This window comes from Rutilus rutilus (genome assembly GCF_951802725.1).
Source record: "Rutilus rutilus genome assembly, chromosome: 20".
Lineage (NCBI taxonomy): Eukaryota > Metazoa > Chordata > Actinopteri > Cypriniformes > Leuciscidae > Rutilus > Rutilus rutilus.
Window position 1 is genome coordinate 18,228,567 of NC_140225.1, and position 24,251 is coordinate 18,252,817.

A 24,251-nucleotide genomic window follows, 5' to 3' on the forward strand; every position below is an offset into this window, starting at 1 on the left:
AGCTAAAGAGTCTGATCTCTGATTGGCTGGTCATCCTGTCAGTCAGTCACTACTTCAGTGAGTCAGAACAGAGCGTGTGTGGCTTTAATCACGGTTCGCTGCACAACAGGTTCAGTTTCACACACAAAAAAGTATTTTACTCACACTCTCTTCTCTCTCTCTCTGTGTGTGTGTGTGTGTGTTCACTAAAAACAAGGGCTCAAAATGACCTGTCCACAGCTGCCAATGGCGAGTGCAGGGAGAAAATTGCCATATATATATTTCTTACTAATGATGAAACATTTTGCATTATTTATTTTTTTATTCAAAAGAGCTGTTTTTGCATATTAGTGTATATACAGTACTGTTAAAAGTTTGGGGTTAGTAAGATATTTGAATGTTTTTTTAAATAAGTCTCTTATGCTCACCAAGGCTACATTTTATTTGATAAAAAATACAGTAAACTTAAAATAACTGCTATTTTTACTTTTTGTTTTATTGATAATAATAATAAATGCTATAAACGTTCAAAACTAGTTGTGCTGCTTAATATTGTTGTGGAAACCACAATACATTTTAAAAAGATTATTTGATGAATAGAACGGCATTTACAGTACTGTGCAAAAGTCTTAGGCATGTTAATATTTTATAGTTAAAAAAAAATTTTTTAAGGGGGGGGGTATTAACATGCCTAAGACTTTTGAAATATAATTCTTTTTTAACTTTATAAATGCATTTACTGTCACTTTTTAACCATTTAATGCAGTCTTACATGTAAAAAAAAAAAAAAATCTCACTGACCCAAAACTTTTGAAACTTCATGTCGCCATCTGTCTGTAAAACTACACCTGTCACAAAATCATTTACATCAATAAGGACTTTTAACTGGATTTTTATAAAATGTCACCGACTGCAGTAACATAAAACAAATAAAATGTATTAAATGTTTATTCAAAATTAAACAAAAGAAACCAAATCTTTAATCTATAATTCTAATTCTCTAACTTAAATACTTACACTAGTCTTGAGGCATCAAAAAACACACTTGACCTCTAAAACAGGTGAGGAATTTCCACTTTCGGCCACCAGGAGGTGCTATAGAACACGCCAATACAAACTCCCAAACTCACTGTATTACTCCACATTATCTACCTAAAGAGGAGAGTGTATATTAAACACGCAGAGACAAAATCAGCTGTGAGTCCTGACTATAAGATGCCTGGCTGTCTGAATGCTGAGCTCCTCTTGAGAAAAAACACAGAATCTGTTCTTTATATTAGTCACCACAATCTGCTGATCAGCTCAATCCCCTGCAGTCATTTCCATGTCCACTCATGCACACATTAAAGTGGGTTTGAGTGTGCGTGCGTGCGTGTGTCTGAGGCTTCGCAGAAGGAAAAGAGTTTGTTTTCCTCCACGGGGAGAGCTGCATTCTAGAGCTGCGCTTGGTGACAGATCCTGTCAGCGTTCTGCCGCTTAGTGCATCTGAGTGTGTCTGTGTGTATTAGAGGAACAGAGAGAGAAGAAATGTTAGGGTTTCTAAGTGCAAATCCCTTTTTACTTAGTTACTTAGTTGTTAATATTATGATATGACAAGCAATATCCTCGAAAACAGTGAATCCCAACCAGGGGTACGTGTACTTTTTTGCTTTTGCGTTGTTAAATATCTATAAAACAGAAAAAAAAGAAAAAAAAAGAATTCATTTGCCAACAATATGACAAACAATATGAAAGAATACTGATTATAAATACACTACCGTTCAAAAGTTTGGGGTCAGTAGGTCTTTTTTGATGCATTAAATTGATCAGACTTTTACATAGTTTTATTTATTAATATTTTTTTAATTCAAATGAATGCTGTTCTTTTGAACTTTCTGTTTGAAAAAGAAAAATGTATCACAGATTCCACAAAAATATAAAGCAGCACGACTGTTTTAAACATTAATAACAACAAGAAATGTTACCTGAGCACTAAATTAGCATATTATAATGATTTCTGAAGGATCATGTGACACTGAAGACTGGAGTAATGATGCTGAAAATTCATTTACATAATTTGAAAATTTATTCAAATAGAAAAAGCTATTTTAAATTATAATAATATTCCCTATTATATTTTTTGATCAATTAAATGCAGCCTTGGTGAGCATAAGAGACTTCTTTCAAATACATAAAATCTTACAGACCCCAAACCATCCAATCATTAAAAAAAAAATGTCCAAATTAAAAAACTGATAGTATCCCATATGTCCTCAATATTTTGCATGCTATGTATTTTTAAACTTATTGGAGTAATGTGGTGATAGCATAACAACATGCTAATATTACACTATTGAAATAATTGAGTCGAGGCTCCTGTGTGCTTTAGATACAGAGTGCTATTTGTACAACGCATGGAGTTGTTGCCTATGTAGTGCATTTCAAGTCAGTAACTTATGAGGGTTCATTTCAGTTTGAGCCGCTAGAATGGAGCGTTAGAAGTAACACACTTCAGGTTATTTGAGCCATATCGATAGGGTCCAAAAGACTAAATAAATTGGGAAACAGCGCTCTAAGACGTATCCTACCATCACTTTACATCTGACCTGGCCATTCATAATGCTGTATGATATGCAGAAAGATGTTCTAGTGAGACGCTGTAACCCTTAGTGGAGAGAGGCAGTGGGGCTGCTGGCCGCGTGCAGCTAGACGGTGCTTTGACTGCGACTCTAATTAGAGCTGGAGGAGAACACTGACACTTAATGAGGGGTGTAGGAGACGTATGCTCACACACACACTCACGCACACACATGGAGTGCAAGAGAATGTGGGAGAATATGCAAGTGTATGGAAATTAGCAAGAGAGGACAGCGTACAGCCTGGCGAACAAAGTCTTTGAGAACTGAAGTCAGAAGCCGGTGAAATGATTCTATTTTTCTCTCTTTTTCAGTGTTTTGCATAAAAACACAAATGTGATGAAAAAAAGAAGCTTACACCTCCAGCATGAAGAGATGTGACTGTTTATCTTTGGTAGAAAAATACCAGAAATAAGTCAAATCAGATGTCAAGGTTCTTAGTTGGAACATTTTTAATAGTAATACTTTTATTTTTAATCCTGAAAATGCACAAAAAAACTTCAATTTTTTAGGGTTAGTGGTTATAATTATTTTTTTATTGTAAAAAAAAAAAAAAAATTGTCCTCATCTACACTACTATTCAAAAGTTTGGGGCCGGTAAGATTTTTAAATGATTTTGAAAGCAGTCTCTTATGCTCACCAAGGCTGCATTTATTTGATTTGAATTTACAACAGTGAAATATTATTACAATTTAGAATTATTTCTATCTTAATATATTTTAAAATGTAATTTATTCATGTGAAGCTGAATTTTCAGCATCATTACTCCAGTCTTCAGTGTCACATGATCCTTCAGAAATCATTCTAATATGCTGATTTGCTGCTCAAGAAACACTTATGTTTATTATTAAATTTAAAAGCAGTTGTGCTGCTTCTTAGAAATCATGATGTAATTTTTTTCAGGATTTGAAATAACGTGGTTCAAAAGAGCAGTATTTATGTGAAATACAAAACACTTTTGTTCGATTGAATTGAATAAAAGTATTACTTTATTTATTTTTTTCATCTTACTGACCCCAAACTTTTTAATGGTAGTGTAGATTGCTAAGAAAATGTGTTTGTACTGCTTACTAATGCACTTTTTTTTTTTTTTTTTTTTTTTACGATGGAGCAAACTCGAAGCAGGCTTTCTTTCATTACTGATTATGGTGTAAGCAAGCAATGGGGAAAAAACCTGGAGTGGACTATTTACAGAACGTATTTAGTACCTTGGTGTCATTGAGCTGGGCCAATCCAGTGCACGCGTTCGCCAACAGGAAATCACCGCTCAGAACGGCCATCTTGTTCCCAAACTGCATGTCTTTGAGGGGGCCGTCCGAGTTAGTCCACTCCTTCAGATTAACAATCCCACGATGCACCAGGAAGGCCGTGTGAATCAGCTCCGTGATCTCAGCCAAGTTTCGCTGACTGACAAAGAGAGAGAAAGAGAAATATTAAGAGATTAGATCTATAAACAGTCCAGATTCTATAGCCCACTTTACACAGAAAGGAAGTGATTTCAGCCCAAATGTTCTTCTGCAGAACAAATAACCCAGAGAGAGTGTGAAGTGTCCTGGTGACCAAAATGCACTTCATAAACTACCAACTGTCACTGATTATCAGATGAGCCAGATTATCACAACGCCATCACACGGACGTTATAATCAAATGTTGATTTGGGTTCAGGACCACAATCAGCTTGAACCATTGAGGTCTCAGCGATAACCACCTTCCAGACACAAGAGAGAGACATTAGCACTGATGACCACTTACCCCTCCTTCAGAGCGGGAGACAGGGAAAGAAAAGAGGCTGAGAGAATGAAGAAAAAGCGTCTTTGATGAAGGGATTCTCTTCAGTTTGGCAGTATGAGAGGAGCGCTGTGGCCTTTTCTGCTCACACACGCATCGACGCATGCTAGTGCTTGGGTAATTACAACGCTCTGCAATAATTCTTGTTGTCATTAAATGCTGTTCATTAATGGACCATCTCCTGAGCTCAATCATCCCTATTGTGCAGAGCGCTCTTGTTCACAAATCCGCTGATCCTGGTCAGATTCACTTCAGCTGACACGGGCGCATGTGCTGAGTAAATACCGATGTTGATGTGATTTACAATGACTGGGGAAACTCAAACATACTTTACAGAAGTGTAATTGTATGCATCCGATATCTCAGGTCAAGAGTTGTAGAGTTTACTTGTCCTTTTTATCGAGGTGAAGTGTCCACTTTTTGAAAATTAATATCCTGTTTACCACAGAAACGCATGTGATTATGGAAGTAAAATGTGTAGTGAGCGGCATTTCAAGTTAGAAGATGATTTCTAGATAAGGTTTGTGACCTCAGACCTTGAAAAAGTATCTATGGCTACATTCACGAGTGACACGGGTCATTTTATTAAATGAAAATTAAATTAAATACAAAATTACATTAAATGAAAAAGTAAGACTAAATAAAAAAATAAATTAAAATAGCACTAAATATATATTTATATATAGTGTGAAAAGCCCAATGTTACATCATTAATATGTAACAAATTTAAATAAAAAATGAAAGAATTAAAAATATTATGTAAACAATCCGAAACTCATTGAATGAGGCATTTTAATTCTGATTTATCACTGTAAAAAAATATAGTATGAATTAATGTGGGTTTTATCATAATCATAATCATTCACCATCATTAGCATGCTTAATTTCTATTAGGGTGGAAGACAATGAGTCCACAGAATGCCAATAATACAATTTCGGCCTTTTTCCGCCTCCTTGCCCCCGTTCTTAATTGATGTGTAATTTCACCGCAGCCTCCACGGAACATCAGGTTCATAATGATTGACTCCATTTATTTAATTCATTTTAATGCCACATTAAAAAATTCATGCTAATACCTTAAAAAAAAAAAAAAAAAAAAGCTGCAATGTGAATGTAGCCAAGGTGTGTGTGTGTCCTTCTCAGTCCCCTGTGGCTGCCAGCATTGAGTTGCTGATTTGATACTCATTAGTAAAAGTGATGCTATTTGTAAACAGCATTTTTTTTGAGCGAACAGGTTTCTGTCCTGGAATGATTTTTTTTTTTTTTTTCATATAGTCTTTGTCTCCTTCATCCTTGGACTGGCTGTAGTGTTTTGTGTGCAGACAGACGGATTTGAATCAAAATCTAATTTTCCCCCAAATCTGCAGCTATGCCGTCTACGTTTTTTTGAAGTCAGTGGGAGGAGCAGCACAGGGAGTATAAATAGCCTCAGAACTCAGTTGCATAGCAACCGATGCCATGGCGCATAGGGGTTCCGCCCCCTGACACGCCCCCTTTCCCAGCTTGCTCCATTTTCTCTGCCAATTTAACCCTGAAGCACAGTCAAGCGTGTGCCTGCGAGCTCACAGCAGATCACCTTAGAGGTCAGGGTGTCAGCTGACCAAAAGCATCACTAAACCTGTCACACAGTCTCTCAGCGGGTGATGTTTTAATGAAAGATCATGAAAGATTGCAAACTTATGAAACGAGTTCACCTCTTGACTCGACACACACACACACACACACACACCCCTAGCACTTAATAAGACAGTTTGGCCTGCTCTATTCAGCATGTGTATGTGATATACAGTATGTATTAATTAAATAAGAGTATATATTATATAGAAGTCTGGGGTCGGTAAGTCTGTAATTTTTTTTAAAGAAGTCTCTTATGCTCACAATACAGTAAAAACAGTAATATTTTGAAATATTATTACAATTTAAAAGAACCATTTTCTATTTGAATACATTTTAAACTGTAATTTATTCCTGTGATGGCAAAGCTGAATTTTCAGCATCATTACTCCAGTCTTCAGTCTCACATTATCCTTTAAAGATCATCATGTTTTGGAAATTTCAGTAACACTTTATTTTACAGTGTCCTTGTTACATATGTCACATGTACTTACCATAGTAATAACAGTAAATTATGCATAATTACATGCAACTAACCCTCAACTAAATCCTACCCTAACCCTATAGTAGGTACATGTAGTTCATTAATATCACTCAATACTTAAATATAATTGCACTGTAACAATAACACCTTCAAATAAAGTGTAACCGAAATTTCATTTATGTCTTGGTCTTTCCATCCAGCATTTTTATGTGGAATCCCAAAATTTGCATTCAAATATGTCAATGGAAAACCAAATGTTTGTCAGAACCACCTAAAGAAACAGACAGGATGCCATAATGTCTAATGATCTAAAACAAATTCAAGAAACCTTACCCAACAAACATTTAGTGACTACAATGCTTAAAGCCAAAGTCTGCTGAATGTCACACGTGTTCCACAACATACCTCCAAAAGAAATGTCGAGGAATTATTCAAACAGATGTCTCTCTCTGCGGAATGCACTCGTGCACGTATGCGATCAAACACACCCACTAACCATGAGCATTTCTGTCAAAAGAGAACACACACACTTACCATCCATCTGACATGCACACACAACCACACAACACTGTGTGTGTGTGAGAGAAAGTGACTCGAAGGGACATTTTACAAATGCTGCATGTCAAGGAGGAGGAGAGCAGCACAGCAATTCATCCATCACCACCATCAAACACACCTCTAACCAGGAACGAGAGAGCGAAAGGTGTCATCGGAGGAGGGAGGGAAGGGGGGGAGTTGAAAGGAAAGAGAGACGACCGACAAAAAAAAGAGAACAAAACAGAAAGGGGGAGAGAAAAAGCTCTAGAACATGTATGTGAGAAAGAGGGAACTATCACAGACATGTTTATTCTTTACTCACCCTCATGTTGTTTCAAACCATGTGACTTCCATTTTTTTATGTATATCATATTTGTTCAGACATGTACATCATATTTAAAGCCCCCTCTAGTTAACTGTTAACAGAATCACTGATTCATCGAGTTAAACAGGTCATTCATTCAGAATCATTCATTGTGAAACAGATCAGCTGATTCATTTAAAAGAACATATTCAAAAGAATGCCTGATTAATGTACAAATCAGCACTACTTCTCTCTATGATTTTGGTCTATTGGTCACACAAAATTAAACTTTTATGGTGTGTTTTTTTTTTTTTTCAGAAGCTCATTCATATTGAAAAGAATAACCAGGATATTTTTCAAAAATTCCCTTCTTGCATTCAACGGAACAATTAAGTCATACAGAAGTAAATATTTTTTGTTGGGTGAACTTTCTCTTTAAATTTGTGTATTTGTTTGTGCATTTGTGGGTTTCACCAACAGGCACCTCACCCTTTTTTAACACACACACACACACACACACACACACACACACACTCACAATGGGTCAGCCCTGAGTATTACAAGTCTCAGGGCAACTACATCACCTTCTTGTTTCCATGACACCCACATCCCAGCTGTGGAACTATGAGGTCACTTCCTGTTTGGAGGAAAACGTGGGGTTGTAGAAACAAGAGAACGAGGGGGAAAAAATATAGGAGTGTAGAGATTAGTGCCGGTCCCTCCTCTCGCTCGCTTTGACACTCTCTTTCCCCGCTCGGTGAGAGAGAAAGAGTTCATTCAGACAGCTTACACACACATACACATACACACATGCTGCCAAGTGAAACAGCCGTTTCTGGTAACTCCCTGGCACTGCAGCCAAAGGACTCGCACACACACACCAGCCTGTTTAGAGCAAGAGTCCTTCAGAGGCGCAGCGGTGGAAGTGGCTGCACGAGTGTGTGTGCTGCATGTGTGTGCATTTCGTGTCCTTAACTGGACATAATTTACCCTGCACGCCTTCATATCCTGTTTCCGATGATCTGTCTATTACACACGCACATGCAACAACATGGTGGTTACCATTTTCCAATAAACCTTATTCTCTACGAATTCAATGCGATGTTTTTAAAACAAAACAAGTCGTCTTTTTTCCACTTCTGGAAAGAGAAAGCGGCTACATTTCTTATTGGCCTCAGGTGAAATGTGAACCTCATCGCCTCGGAAATAAAATCTTCAGGAGCCTATAGCGTTCTAGGTGTCCAAATGAAAAACCTTTCTAAACCTGATGCCCAGATATCAGTTAATGATACGTTGTGCTAAAAATTATTATTAACCTCTCTCCACCTTTCGCACCAACGAACACACACAAGTGACCACTTGTACACTGACATCAAATACCTTTGGGAAGTTGACATGTCCTGCGGTGTGACATGCTATACTCCTAAAACTGACATAGTATACTGTATCTAAAAGACAGCGGTCTGTAAAACAAAATAATTGGCATATGATATTAAATTGTCTATATTAAAATAGAGCTAGAACTAAAACCACAACCAATGAGTTGCAGTTTGAAGATCCTTCATCAGGGTGTGGATTTCAGCAGGCAAACTTTATTTAAAGAGTTGAAGACAACTTTAACAAACAGTGTCTGCTTGAAATATAATACCCACAAGTGTGTTAGATTTATTCCAGAGACTGAAAAGTCTTCTCCACAGAACAGCAGACGTGGTAACTGCATATTTTTTGATTGCTTAAACAACATTTTCCAATACTTTTGAATGACCTTGAAAGACTGCATGGAATACTTGTACTTTTAAAAATGCATTTGTCACAACACCAGACAAAGACTAATATATGAAATTTGAAATTCATTTGTTTTATGCTTTATAACATCTGGCTTTTTATGGCTGATACAGTATGATATAGTGAGAATATGGAGGAAAAAATACCTCAAGTTTACCCAGAGACCCAAACTAAGAGGAAATATGCAATTTGATGCAGATGTTGTTATTTACAGTGCCAAAACCAAAGATGAAATTCGAATTGATGTGAATCAATGAGATGTCTGTAACAGTATAGCAGACTACTTACATTAAATGCATATAAATATCAGTTGTCCAGTTTTCATCTTAAAATATTACTAAAAGTTATTCTTACATTTACTTTATAAAAATCAAGATTTCACAGGGAAAAGACACCACGATCTGAAGGCGAGCATCTTTAGAAATATCTTAAAATTGTGTGCGACAGGTTTATAATTTAGTGGACTTAGAAATTAATGTATCTATAGATATGATACAGCAGGGATATTAGGGTTAAAAATGGTGACCAAGTCTATGAACTTGAAAACTAGAAATGTCCATACATAACAAACTGCATATACTTTTCTCTTGTCTATCACACATCTTTCTGCTTGGTCTCCTTCCCTCTCTCACTTTCTCTGAGGCTGTGTATGGTAGCAATCATTTCTCACTAATGACCAAAGGTAGAAGCAGTTAGGATCCCCATGGCCCTGAGAGAGAAAAGCATCTCTTTACCTGGGGTAGATGCCGCTGATCATACTGTCATGAATCGGGTCGCTGGTACTGGGACTTGGACCGGCTGCTTTGGACATAAGAAGCACCACAAGACCTCGCATCTGTAGATTATTCCGGCTGTCGAACACAAACCCTCTATGTATAAAAACAATAACAAAAAAACAAAACACAGGATTACATTTCACATGACATAAAAAAGAAATAATAATATATTTCATATTTTTTATGACAAATCCCAAGCAGAACCCCACTGATCATTTAAAAAAAATCTCAAAAACGTAACATTTATGCAATTGATAATAACAATTTTAATAAATACAATACCGTTAAAAAATGTGGCTTCGTAAGATTTTTTTTTTTAGTCTCTTCTGCTCGCCAAGTCTGCATTTATTTGATCAAAAATACAGTGAAAAACAGTAATATTGTGAAATATTACAATTTTAAATAACTGTTTTCTATTTCAATATATTTTAAAATGTTATTTATTATTCTGATTCAGTTTTTTTTAAATTTTTTTTTTTATAAAGAACAGAACAACAACTGCTTCCTTTTTGTTTTCCAAAGTGGTTTTCCAAAGTTATTTTTCAAGTAACTTCATATTATGTGAGATCAATTAATAAGTCAGGTTCACTGTTGCAGGCTAACTCTGTGCTGAATGCTGCGGCTCCCCATCAAACCCTTCAGAATGAGAACTAATAGTGCTATGAAAAGCAGAAATGTGATTTATCAACTAATTAAGCAGCCAAGATTGCATATTTCTCCAGGATCTGCTCTAAAGCAGTGTTCTGCTCACTCCTGATGGGACACACTGAATCACTTAAATGATACTTGCCCTCAAGGCGTATAGGAACAGCCACAATGAAGAAAAAAGTAATTATTTTTTATTTATATGTTGTTAAATGAATCAAACTATGCCATATATCTCTTATTAAATCTCTACAACCGTCTAAAAATTCAAGAAAACTTTCAATTTCTTCTGAGGTCAACATGGGTCTGGATCTGTCTAAACCTGTTGAAAGATAAAAAAAAAATATAGACTTAAAAATAGACTTGCATTGAAGACGGTATATTCACACAGTGTTTGGAATTGACAACCGTATTTCCTAGCAGGTGTGACTCTCAAAATATCCTGTTCCTACAACAGCAGCCAGGAACAGCTTGAATACTGTCTGTGTGAAGGAGTCAATAAAGTGAATCCCCATTTCTATTCTCATCATATCCGTAAATATCACCTGTAACCACAGTGACAGTGACTAAAGTAAATATAAAACATAAAAGGGTTAACCAAATTCCGTCAAAATTTGGCCATGAAAGTCATTTCAGTATAACTATACTGTGTTAACCATAAATCACCTAAAACTGGATTGACTTGGACCAATTAATATAAGGTTATAAACAGTAACGTGACGCGAGCGCAAAGCTTATACACATTTGTCTTACGCATGTTTACATAGAAAAGCAATGGAAAAGTAGGCTAGCTGTGAACAGCCCCTAGGGGCCTGTTTACACCTGGTCACTTCATGTGTTTTTACTTAACCCTTAAACAGGCAAGAGTAGAAAATGATAAGCAACAAATAATTTCATGTCATTTTTTATATCAACTGGACTTAAGTAAATCATATCCAAAAGAATTTTTGAAAAATGTTATGTATTTTGGATTTTATTAGTTGTGACTCCCAGATCACATTGCCTGTTTAGGGTATAAAAAAAGGACCAAATATATAACTGTAACTGCCATTGCGTGTTTAAAACAATTATATCCTAAACTTCAACTCATATAATGTTGACATATTATATATCACTGGAAAGCTTACAAACTCAACCGTTTTGAAATCGGACCTTGCGTTACCATAAAAACGGTACTTTAAATTATTTTAGCGAGTTCCTTACCTAGTGGGTGGTGTCAGGTTTCTTATTACAAAATTTATTTTAACTACTTTATAATAAAAAACTTTTCTAATCTTGACAAAACACATATCGTCGGAAAGGTCTGAGACTGTATTGAGACTAAAAATAAATTAATTTGTTACAAAAAACACCCAGTGGCTATTTTTGGTACAGCTCCTAAAGCATTCTTGAATTACAACCATTTAAATTTGGATAGTGCAATATTACATGTATTCTCAAAAAGGGGGATGACAGGTTTGTAATATTGTTGTTGTTTTTTATTTGCAGCAAAAAATTGTTCATTGGTCCATTTTTCTTGCATTTTTAACTATGCATGAGCAGGTCTTAGTCAATCATTGTCACTAACATTTTCCAAGGGTACAAATAAACAAGAGATTCTCAGAAATAAAAACAAATAAACATTTAGAATTAATTTTGATTAAATATAAAATATAAGCATACTCAAGACAGACAGGCTGTCTCAGTTTAACCTGTAAATTTTATAATTTGCAAAATACAAAGATAGTCAAAAGTAGGGTTAATCCCTTTTTTATACCCAAAAAGTGGCAATGTGACTCAGGTGTAACATATATTTCAAAACGTGCTAAATAACAACATGAACAACATTTTTATAAATTTTCTTTTTCAGCACCTTAAGCCAATGTTCATAATTAATGTTAGCAGTGTTAGTATTATTTTTTCAAAAGAAAAGTAAGTTTAATATATATTTACTTATCTCAAAATCTGAATGTCCTGCACCACTGGCAGCCATGTTGGATTTAGGTCAGGCTGACTAATTAATCACAAAAAATTGTAAACAAATCATGTGACCAGCATACTCAAGACAGACCAGGCTGTGATAAATGATAAAAGGATTTGATGAAAAAAAAAATCATTCTTACGCCCCAAAAAAGACGACAAAAACTATGTTACACCCAGATCACATTGCCAGTTTTAGGGTTAATGAATAGCCATCTGATTTGTTAAAACCGTTCCATTTACACTTGGCCACATAAATGTGTCTCCGAAAAAACGAATATAAAACCGATCTTAAATTCCCATGCTATATACAAATTTAACAGAGTTCACAACAACGAAAGTAACAGATGAGCTACATTTTGTTTTTTTATCAGCTAATTTTAAGATCAGAACAGGAGAGAGAGAGAGCAGCTTCAGCACTGGTAATCAGTCTCACTACTTTGGGAGATGGAAGATGATTGTGTTTTGAGCGTCTGCGACTTCAGCTATTTCTGTTTCATTTGCGGCAGTTTGCGCGTCGGCTTGCTGAAGATATCCGAAATCGCTCCCTAAACCCTCATTCACTATTCCCCATGTTAGTCCACTAATACTGTTCACTTGAAGGAGTGAGCGAATTCGGACAGCCGTTGAGCGTACATCGGTTGTACACTCGTTATTGCAGTGCAATGTGGGATTGAATAAGTGCACTCAATAACGTCCACTAGGGTTTCGGACACCACTACAAATGTCTGTCCTTTCAAATAACACCCTATTCGAGGGTATAGGGGGCGATTTCGGATTCAGCCATACTCAGCTGCAGTAGCGCCGCCAAATTATGCTACGTCATAGCCTATAACAAACTCTCACACGTTTATTTTCTAAACATTTTGGGAGGAGTGCATTTTACATATGTGGTTTCAACAACCAGATGCATTTACAATTGTCCAGTGTGGAATGCGTCTCGGACTACCTCCTGAAGTGGTTTGAGTTATCGAAAGCGTTTTGGAAGGCATGTACACCTGGTCTATTCACGATTGGATAGCTATCCGATTAGAGAAAACGCATGAAGGGACCAGGTGTAAACAGGCCCTAAAACACAGGCCTAATGAACACCTTAGTAACCACATGACAACACCCTAGCAAGCACTCACAACAGCCTAGCATTATGATGGTGACTTTTTCACATGCAAGAACCATAAACCACTTAAATTTTCTTCATAAAATGTAAAACAAAACAAAAAACAGAGGAAAAAAATAATTTAATATAGGGCCATTCGCACAGAATGCATTTTTGTATTTAAAAAAAAAAAACGCGAGACAAAGAGTAGCCTAGTGGAAGGGAAAACCGCAAGGTCTACAGACATTTTTTAAAAAGTTGAACTTGAACATTTTTATAACGCTGTATCACACGTCAGATGCAAGTGCAACAGTGAAACATACATTTAGAGACAAACAGAAAAGCAGTGCTGTGCTGAATGTAAAAAATGTGTTCTGTGTGAACGGGACTAATTCTGTCATCTGGGAGCATTATGAAAATATAAGTTTCTAGTATGTGAGTGTGTGATCAAGTGTGTGATGTCGGTCCGCCTCACCGTATCCTAATTGTGTCTAAATGAAATGCACGGTGCCAAACTAACGAGCAAGCATGTCGTTCCAATACAGTCTCGCCCTCTTTTCACCCCCAATCTCTCCATCTTTCACTGTCTCTCTCTCTCTATGGAGGAGGAAACACACACAAAGACACTCACAGGCTTGTTAATCACAGTTCCACGAGGGGGTCTTGAAGGCAGAGGTCATCACTGTTATGAGCTGGCCTGCCTTTCAACATCATGATTAATTTGCATCTGTATGACAGTTGGTGGCTGGTTCTGTGCAAAGGCGTCCAACCCCACCGACCCTTTACTCGGCTCTATTATCGGTTTAAAACATACATAATACAAATAACTTCCTTATAATTGCCTCCTAATGTCACAGCAGCACAAAAGGGCTCTTTCCTCTGAGACAAAGATTCTGCATTTTGATCATTTTAGAGACACTTATTAATAAATCATTCAATTTCAATCAACACTCACATCGCAACTTTTTAAAATCCCAATCCTTTTTAAAAGGAAAGTTGTCAGAAACAGCAGAGACACGTAATCTATCCTATAAACAATTCTTTGTATATTCTACAAAATAAATTGTAAGAGCACCCTGCAATACTATCATATTACGAACTCACCAATTGTGAAATTAAAAAAGTGAATAAATCAATAACAAAAATATGAATCTCTGATGCCAGAGGAGAATGGCCAGACTGGTTTGAGCTGATAGAAAGGCAACAGTAACTCAAATAACCACTTGTTACAACCGAGGTCTGCAGAAGAGCATCTCTGAACGTACAACATGTCGAACCTTGAAGCAGACGGGCTACAGGAACAGAAGACACACCGGGTGACACTCCTGTCAGCTGAGAACAGGAAACTGACCAATTCGCACAAGCTCACCAAAATTGGATAGTAGAAGATTAGAAAAACGTTGCCTGGTCTCGAGTCTCGATTTCTGCTGCGACATTAAGATGGTAGGGTCAGAATTAGGCGTAAACAACATAAGAGCAGTGATCCATCCTGCCTTGTATCATCGGTTCAGGCTGCTGGTGGTGTTGTAATGGTGTGAGGAATATTTTCTTGACATACTTTGGACCCCTTATTATCGATAGAACATCGTTTAAACCCTAGTGAAAAAAAATATGCTAAGTATACTAGTATACTTCAAGTGTGTTAATGATTAGTTAACTTGAAGTGTGTATATTTTGAACTAATTTTGTACTAAGTATATTTTAGCTGTAATTAAATTGTAGTAAAGCATAACTTTAAGTGTATTTAGTGTACATTTGTGTGGTAAATTGGAACAACTTCAAGTATACTTAGTATATTTTAAGTATATGCCTGTGTAGGGACTAATTACATGCTTGATTACTGATATTAAAGTGTACTTTATTTGTGTTACAAGTACATTACAAATTCATTACGAGTGTCTTCGAAATATACCATAAGTGTATAGATAAATATAGAAAAATATTACAGATATTTTTGCCGTTTTTGCCTTTTATTAAGATAGGACAGTAGCTACACAGTAAGTGAGAAGGAAGAGAGGGGGGGGGGGGGGGGGGGATCGGGAAAGGTCCACAAGCTGGGACTCGAACTCAGGTCGCCCGCAGCACAGCGGCTACATGTCGGCACACTAACTCACGAGGCTATCAGCGCCAACCATAAGTGTATTATATTTTAATAAGAAGTATATGCTCACTTGCTCAGTAATACCTTTGGCTTATTCCAAATACTACAAATTGCACACTTTGTCTTCAATAACAAATGCACATTAATAAACAAAAACATTAATATACTTTGTATAGCTATATGCATGTATGTATTGTATACTATAAAGTATTTTGAAAGTATACTTTCAATGCATTGTTACAATAATCATTTCCAGCCCAGTTAAAATATACCTAAAATATATTTTTAATAAAGTGCAAATAAATACACTTTTAAAAAATAAACAGAATTTTCACTTCAAGTAATATATTATTAAAGTACAATTATATTAAAAGTAAAACTGTTAAAAGTTGTATTGTGAAAATAGGTAAAAGCATGATGCTAATATACTTTTATTATATTTAAAGATAGTAAAAAAATGTGTTAGTATATTTGCAATGTACTATTGAAAAAGGGAATATATTTCAGATACAATAAAGTATACTTTTTTTTTCACTAGGGAACTCCACAGCTTAAACAGTTCAAACGCTGTTGCTGATCATTTCCATCCCTTTATGACCACAGTGTACCCATCTTCTGATGGCTACTTCCAGCAGGATAACGTGTCATTTCTTGATATCACGTCATGACAATGAGTTCAAATACTCAAATGGCCTCCACACTCACTAGATCTCAATCCACTAGAGCACCTTTGGGATGTGGCGGAACGGGAAATTCACATCATGGATGTCCACCCGACAAATCTGCTGCAACTGCGTGTCAATATGGAGCAAAATCTTTAAGGAATGTTTCCAGCACCTTGTTGAATCTATGCCACAAAGAATTAAGGCAGTTCTGAAGGTGAAAAGGGGTCCAACCACTGATCTATATAATGATCATTCTATATAGATCAGTGGGTCCAACCCAGCACTAGCAAGGTGTACATAATAAAGTGGACGGTGAGTGTTGAAAAACAATAAAAAAAAGTAGTGCAGCGGAATGCAAAAATGTGCTCAGTGTGAACGGCCCCTAATAGTTCTATAATAACCTGCTGTTTAGTGAGTGAACGAGGCATCTGAGCCATTTCAGTGAGGAAGTGAACGGTCTGAGTGATTTAATCCATCAGTCCACCAGTTGAGCGTTTCATTGGCAAATTGGGCTGAATCTTGTGCTGTATGTTTGATTTTGTGTGCAGCTATTAAGGACAACTCAATAGAAAGTTTACATCCAGACTGTTATTAATCTGATGTAGTGACGTACATATCACAAGCATTCCAGGGCTACAATAGTCTCTGGTTGCCGGGCAATGAGGCATAATGCAGTTCCTGTGACGACAAAGGCTGTAATCCCGTCTCCAGGCAGAGAGTCACTTGTCATGAATCACAACTGTGGTAATCAAGATGAGATGACACCCAGACACGCCCACTACCAAAAAGCCCAGAGAGAGAGAGAGAGAGAGAGAGAGGTGGGCAGGATATATCATGACAGAATGAATGAATAAAGGAGAGACGGGAGACATTTAAGGTACAAACGAGAAATAGAAATACAGAAAAGAGGCTTATAGCAGGGGAATCAATGAGTGTGGTTACATATATCATCTTACATAGATTATGCTTAAAAATAACCCAATACCGTGCAGGTCATGTAATCATTGTAAACTGTATTCTTTTATCAGGTAAAGGTCATAAATGGTTTAAGTGAAACCTGATCAGAACACACCCATTACTCAGTTTTCAGCGTTCTGAGTGGCCAGTGTTATTTTAGTATTTATATACTATTATAGTATTTATTAATATTTTTTAATTAGCTTTTAATTTCACAATTTCATTTTTAGGGGCTGTAGTTTTCTTATTATTCCTCCCTAATGGCAGTGTAAAGCAGCCATATGAACCGTAAGTAAGAAAATGATCAAATTTGGTACACTTGAAATGATGGTAATGAATAGTAATTTGACCAATTTTGTAGCCTCTAGGACAAACTCTATAGCGCCACCACCAGTTCAAAGATTCACATTTGAAACAATTATAACTTTTGAACCCTTTGAAAAATTGGTTCAGAGGCTATATCTCAGCCAAACTTTGATCACTCGAAACGAAAATTGGTACGCTTCATCAGAACCATGATCTGAGGGTCCATGCCAAATTTGGGAACAGCACCACCTACAAGTCATGAGATCTAAAAAATGGCTTTTGCTAATAACTTTTGAACAGTTTGTCAGAACTCATTCATTAAAGCGGGGCTCAGTAACTTCGGGATTTCTTCGCTGTATTCTCGCTTTTTGCTCGCAGGTTTCTCTCTAGAGCTCCCCTCCACAGCTTCGGAATAGATATTTGACAACACTGTTGTAAAAACTCGTTGGCTATTCTCAGACACCAGAGGCTAGCAGATCAACGACATCAAAGCAGATGGGATATTCTTTAAAACGTCTTCTTCATTCGGGTTCGAACAGCGTGAGGGAGCGCAATAATGACGGCATTTTAGCAGATTTATTTTGGCCGTAAAGCAATTGTTTACATCGCGAGACCTGATATCACGCGAGACTTCCTGACGCGGCGTTGACCCAAAGTTGCAAGTGCGTATTTTCCGCTCACGGGCACCAGGGGGGTGCGAAACGACCACCATTCAACCCGAAATAAGTAATATAACCATTCCAATGACTCCGAAGCTGTTCAGTTAAGGTAAAAAAAGTTACTTAGTTCACCTTTAATCATTAATTATTCGTGAACTTCAATTGTTGACTCCTTTCTTGTTCCGCTGCAAATCGCGGGACTGCGGAACTCGCACTGCATTTTTTTTGGACCGCCCACTCCCACCTCCAGCAAAGGTAAAACCGACCCACTCCTGCGAGATTTGCATTGATGTCTAAGTATAAAAAATACCATGTTTATGGCTACATGTTTTTCCTTGTGTTCTTTGGTGTTAATAACGAGTTGATTTTTATAGCTCTGTCTTGTGTTGTTCATGTAAACGCAATCAATCAAGCAGCCCTCATATACACCAGGTCACATCCCAAGATGTGAAAGACTATCCCGTTGAACAATTCACAGGTTTTTATCATCTTCCAGTCCACCAGCCATGTTGCCTTTAGCTAACATTTTAAAACCCCTGATATAAAGGTCAGACTAGAGAACTATGAAATAATCTGGTCACATCCACCGCCCAGAAACACACACACCATCACTCAATCCGACAGAAACTGCATCTCAAAACATGCACACAAACACACATCATTAAATCACAAACTCACTCTACTGCAAAGTGAGGAGCAGGGAGTCATTAAAACAAGACGAGTGGTGATAAGAAATGATTGGAAAGAGGGAATGAAAGAGTGATGGAATGTTACAGACCAGCTGGAAAGTGTTTATGACCCTCACGAACAAGGAGTGCGCAGTGAAGTAAATTTAATATGTGTGAAACATTTTTAAAGGGCTGTTCACACAGGATGCCATTTTTTGGTTAGCCAATGAAAACATGAGCTAGATGGATGTCTTTGCCCCCCCCTATAGTGAATCTTTCTGGGGGGGGGTTTCCACATCTTGCACCATGAGCATTGTCAAGATACCCATGTGTCACAGGGGACAAATGCCAGTCATAAAATAATGGGCCAATCAGATGAATCTGGGGGTGGGATGAGCATATTTACATATATTTCATATATTTTTAACATCTTTTTAAATACACTATGCTTCATCTAGCTGCTTTTACCACATTAGTGTGTCCTGTGTGAATGACCCCTAATAGCTAAAAAAGAAAAATGCTGTAAATATCAATCAAAACGCCACAGCAAATGATGTCATATGGAAAATGTGACATTACATCACTGCACTCTGTTCTTCTGGAATATTATGTGTGTTTGCAGCAGGGCCATCACTTTAAGACATGGAGACTGAGACAACAATTTTTGGGTGGGTCCAATTAGTTTTTCGGGATTTCGAACTGGGGTCCGTGGAAAAGTTTAGAGAAAAACAGTGTAAATAATAATAATAATAATGATAATATTAATAAATTAAAATGTAAATAAATTAATAACAGTACAGTACTATAAGGAGTGGAATTTTTTCAATAATGTGACGTAATAGACACTAAATATTTTTGTAATATTAAAACACAGTATAAATTAAGTCTTTATACAAAAACCTAAATCAATGCCTTTTAAATTTTAGGATGGCGGTCTCTCGCCGTAAAATATTGAAAAGCCCTGCCATAGAGGACCTCAGCGAGACCACCCTGTCACAGTGCCTGTGTATGTGTGTGGAGAAAAACACATCTGTGTGTGTGTAACAGTGAAGGTCTTCCCCTGACGTGTCACGGACATCTCCGCAAGCTCTTTCCGCAACCGCAAACTGCTCTGAACTTCGCTGAGGTCTGTGTTTTTTTTTAAAGAATGAACCGAAAGGCAAAGCGGAACGTGAGCTGGCATTGCCCGACTCGCCAGCCTGCAATTGTGCATATAAATATCTGTGGCGCGTCTTAGGAGACGGCTGAATCTGCACTGATGCTGAGGAGAGAAGACAGGGTCCCCTCCCAAATGGATTGTCATATCAGATTTAGGTGTATAGGTTATTACACCCTTGGGCTACTGTTTCCAGCACTGTCGTCTGGATGGGCCGGATTGAGTTTCCGAACTCTCTCTCCCTCTAAAATCAAGCGCACACACACAAACACTCAGTCTTTATTTCCTCTTAAAACTTTCTGTATGTCATTCAGTTAGACAGCACTCAGGTGAAAAAAAGTTCAAGGGATAGTTCCCCCAAAAATTTTTTAATTCTGTCATCATTCACTCGCCCTCGTGTTGTTCCAAACTTGCATGACTTTCTCTCTTCTGTGGAACATTAAAAAAATATGTGTATGTGCTCTTTGTCCACACAATGGAAATCAATGGTAACCAAAACCGTTACCAACATTCTTCAAAATATCTTCTTTTGTGTTCCACAGAAGAACTAAAGTCATACAGGTTCACACAGGGTTAGTAAATTTGGACAACGTTTTCCTTTTGGGGTGAATTATCCCTTTTAGGATTTTTTTTTTTTTTTCTTGGTTTCCTTTTGAAAATATTTTGTGTTTAGAGGTAATTCATGGTTCAGATTCAAATTCCAGATATGCCTCTTGAGTTCAGACTGTACCTGTTCTCTCACTGAAAACTGATCAGAAGGTTTGACTCAGCCAACTTATTACACAAAACACCAAAAGCTAATATTTACGCACGGCAAATCACAGGCTAAATTAATGAATAAAGTCTATAGAGACAAAGTGAAGCTCACAGCAGTGTAAAAAAAAAAAAAGCAGATGGAGTGCTATACTAAAAATAAAAAGTCAAGAAATGAACCTGATCTATGGTATCACAGAGTGGGCTGTCTGTCTCAAAAGTTGCACAAAATCAGACTGGACCTGCAAATGGCAGCCACTGGAGGGAGCCAGCTTTAATTTGGCCATGGCTACTTGAAAGTGACTTTTAAGTACTCTATTTCCAGGGTCTATCTCCTAGGAGTAACCTAGAGGTTAAGTGCCTTGCTCAAGTGAATTCAATAACTCTCCCATTTCTAATTCGCCCCTAACCGGAACTGAACCGTTGACTTCTGCAGTCAAGATGCAAAACCATTAGGTAACGTTCACCTGTAGACCTAGGAGAGGACAAAAGTCTCATTTATTAAGCCTTCCACGCTCAATGAACATGCTTTAACTGGACTAGCCTGAAAAATACAATTCGTGCACATTATTTGACATATGATTCGTAGTTTCAATTTCATTCTTTCACCAACAAAACAGCTTTATGTGTGCTACATGATTCAATAGCACAGGACTATAGTGAGGAATTACAAGAAAACATCATATTGATTTATAGAAGAAATGACTAGACTTGCATTGCTTTTCAATGAACAAACTGAACAGGTCAGCACCCAGAGGGTCAGCAGGATGTTAAACTCTTATGATGGCTTTTAATTTGTCCTCTGAGAGCCAAAAGCCACTTGTGCTAATGACCTGCATCTTTAACCACTATATTCAGGTGATACTCCAGTGTGTAAATCAGTTTGTCACTTGACTGCACATCAGGGGCTTCTTTACACATTACGATCTTTCAAATCCTGCTAAACTGGAGGCTTGGCTCATGTATATTAACCAGGTTACGTTATACTTAGAACTGATTGGCTGAAGTGCAGACGATAGCAAATTGGCACTTGGTCGGGAATTAATTTGAGCAACGCTACTATTGGTTCATTAACATTAAAGGGATAGTTCACCCAAAAATGAAAATTCTATCATCATTTACTCACCCTCAAGTTGTTCCAAACCTGTATGAGTTTCTTTGTTCTGCTGAACACAAAGGAAGATATTTGGAAGAACGTTTGTAATCAACAGATCTCGGTCCCCATTGACTTCCATAGTAGGAAAAAATATATACTATGGTAGTCAATGGGGACCGAGATCTGTTTGGTTACAAACATTCTTCCAAATATCTTCCTTTGTGTTCAGCAGAACAAAGAAACTCATACAGGTTTGGAACAACTTGAGGGTGATTAAACAATGATAGAATTTTCATTTTTGGGTGAACTATCCCTTTAATTGTGTCAAACAGCAATTTATTCCAATAAGTTAACCAAGCAATGTCAAGATGACCTAATCAATATTTATGAACCAGGCCTAACCCATATAGGGTTGATAAATAGGCCCCATGACAGCTAGAAGACGTATGCATGTTGGTTACGGTAAGTTTGATTTATAATGAACTGGTTCATTCGATCATAAGAAACAACACAATTTATTATTACACGTACAGCTCTGGTTAGTTGTAAACCAGCACTTAGGCTAACCGTCATTGTGAAAGTCTTCATATCAAGTGCTGCTTTCTTTCATTTAATAACATGTTGCAGAGTTGCAAAAAGAAAAGCTTTACAGAAAAAGCTCTTTGTCCTTGTGTGCTTATGCGGTTGTCAATCCTACAATTTACACCTGCTGTACTTCTGGTAGTTCTACTTTAGGTTTTTGATTACGTACTCATTAGTTTGAGTCTAATCTATTATACAGTCAGAAATACAGGGCAAGATCATTGCATGCATAAAAAGATGAGCTGCCTGATTTGAGATCTACACTGTCTAATAAGTTTAAAACAATTTAGACTGATCCTTAACATTTATGAATTCTTTTTTTGTTTATCAAATGTTGTGTTGTGGAATGTTGTAGTCTAAAACCAAACTGATGGTGGTGGAGGAGGTTACAGTGTTCTTCTACAACATTCTCTAGGATCATTGACATAACGGTAAGACTGATATTAAATGTTAATTGGAAATCAGGCTGGAATCCCCCAATTTAAACTGGTGTGTATGCCTTTTTCCAGAACGTTGGCAATTGATAGATTTATCAAGTAAGTTAATGGAGCCATCATCAAGAAACTATATTTCTGAATAAAATGAATATCCAAATTGTAGATATCCTTTACTGTTGAATTTGGTCATATATTTTTTATTAAAACTATAAATATATTTCAAAAATAAATATCAATATTTTAAAGTGTATGGTGGATTTTCAGCAGTTTTGACAGTTTGCTGTAATAGTCTTCACACATGATCCTTCAGAAATCATTCTGATTCATATGCTGGTTTAGTGCTTATGAAACATTTCTTATTGCACGTTGTAATATTCATTACAGCCAACTCTGTTTCCATATGAATTTTGAAATTCTGTCTGGTGGCCAGAAGACAGTCATGAATAAAACACAGTACCTGGCGGTGTTTAGCAGAGGATGTTTCGTTCCCACAAGCTTCCTAACATGCATGGCCACGTTACTGAGCTCGTCACTAAGTAAACAGCGTAAACTCAGGAATGAAGTTGGATATCCTACGATCTTTTCCGCATCAGACACCACTTTAGTCCAGTTAGAGGGAGAAGGGTTGGAGAAAATACTCAGATGCCTCCGTCCAATGTAAGAGAGCCGTGACCTCCAAGCCATTTTTAAAACAAATAAAACTAACAGACTAGTTATTTAAATGCATGAATGTTCATAGGTACTTTCAGATAAGTTCACATCAGGAATCTGACACTGTCTTTCACTTTTTGAGTGTCAAATCCAGCAGCCTCTGTCCTCCCCAATGTCACCTCCTTATGGAAGAAAACTGTATCTTCTTCAACACAGAAGTCTCCTTCGCTGATCGAGCGATGGTCTCTGGTTAATTCAAGTACACTTGCCCAACCCGATGGTCTGTGCTGTTTATTGAGTGTCCGGTTCTACGAAATTAAACTCTCACGTTTTGACAGCTGCACCGGGTCGCCATCTTCTACGAATCAGTTTACGGTCTGTCGTAAAGACTGCGCGATTAACCCCTTCGTCACCATAACCCTCTTCAACAAAACCTTGAGACCATACATTTTGGTATCTGGCTAAAGAAAAAAAGTTTTACATTTCTTAAATAAATGAATTTTTCTTTTTCTGAATCGGTTGGAAAGAAGCAATCTTTCCAAGGGTTTTATATCAGTGTTTCTTATTTTACATTGGACATTAAAGTCCCCATGAAATCAAAATTGAAGTTTTTTTGGCTTTTAGTATGAATATGTTAG

General features: G+C 37.0%; 1 protein-coding gene across 1 annotated transcript in view; it reads right to left on the reverse strand.

Annotated features, from left to right (window-relative positions):
* Positions 1–23,997, reverse strand: part of pdss2 (prenyl (decaprenyl) diphosphate synthase, subunit 2) — a 31,897-nt gene extending 7,900 nt beyond the window's left edge. Inside the window, exons 1-3 of the mRNA XM_084391238.1 lie at positions 23,420–23,997; positions 9,841–9,975; positions 3,803–4,001 (exon numbers count right to left, since the gene is read on the reverse strand). Coding sequence (XP_084247364.1) covers positions 3,803–4,001; positions 9,841–9,975; positions 23,420–23,646 — 561 coding nt within the window. The 5' untranslated portion in view covers positions 23,647–23,997. The remainder of the gene's footprint in view (positions 1–3,802; positions 4,002–9,840; positions 9,976–23,419) is intronic.
* Between the last annotated feature and the right edge of the window lie 254 nt (positions 23,998–24,251).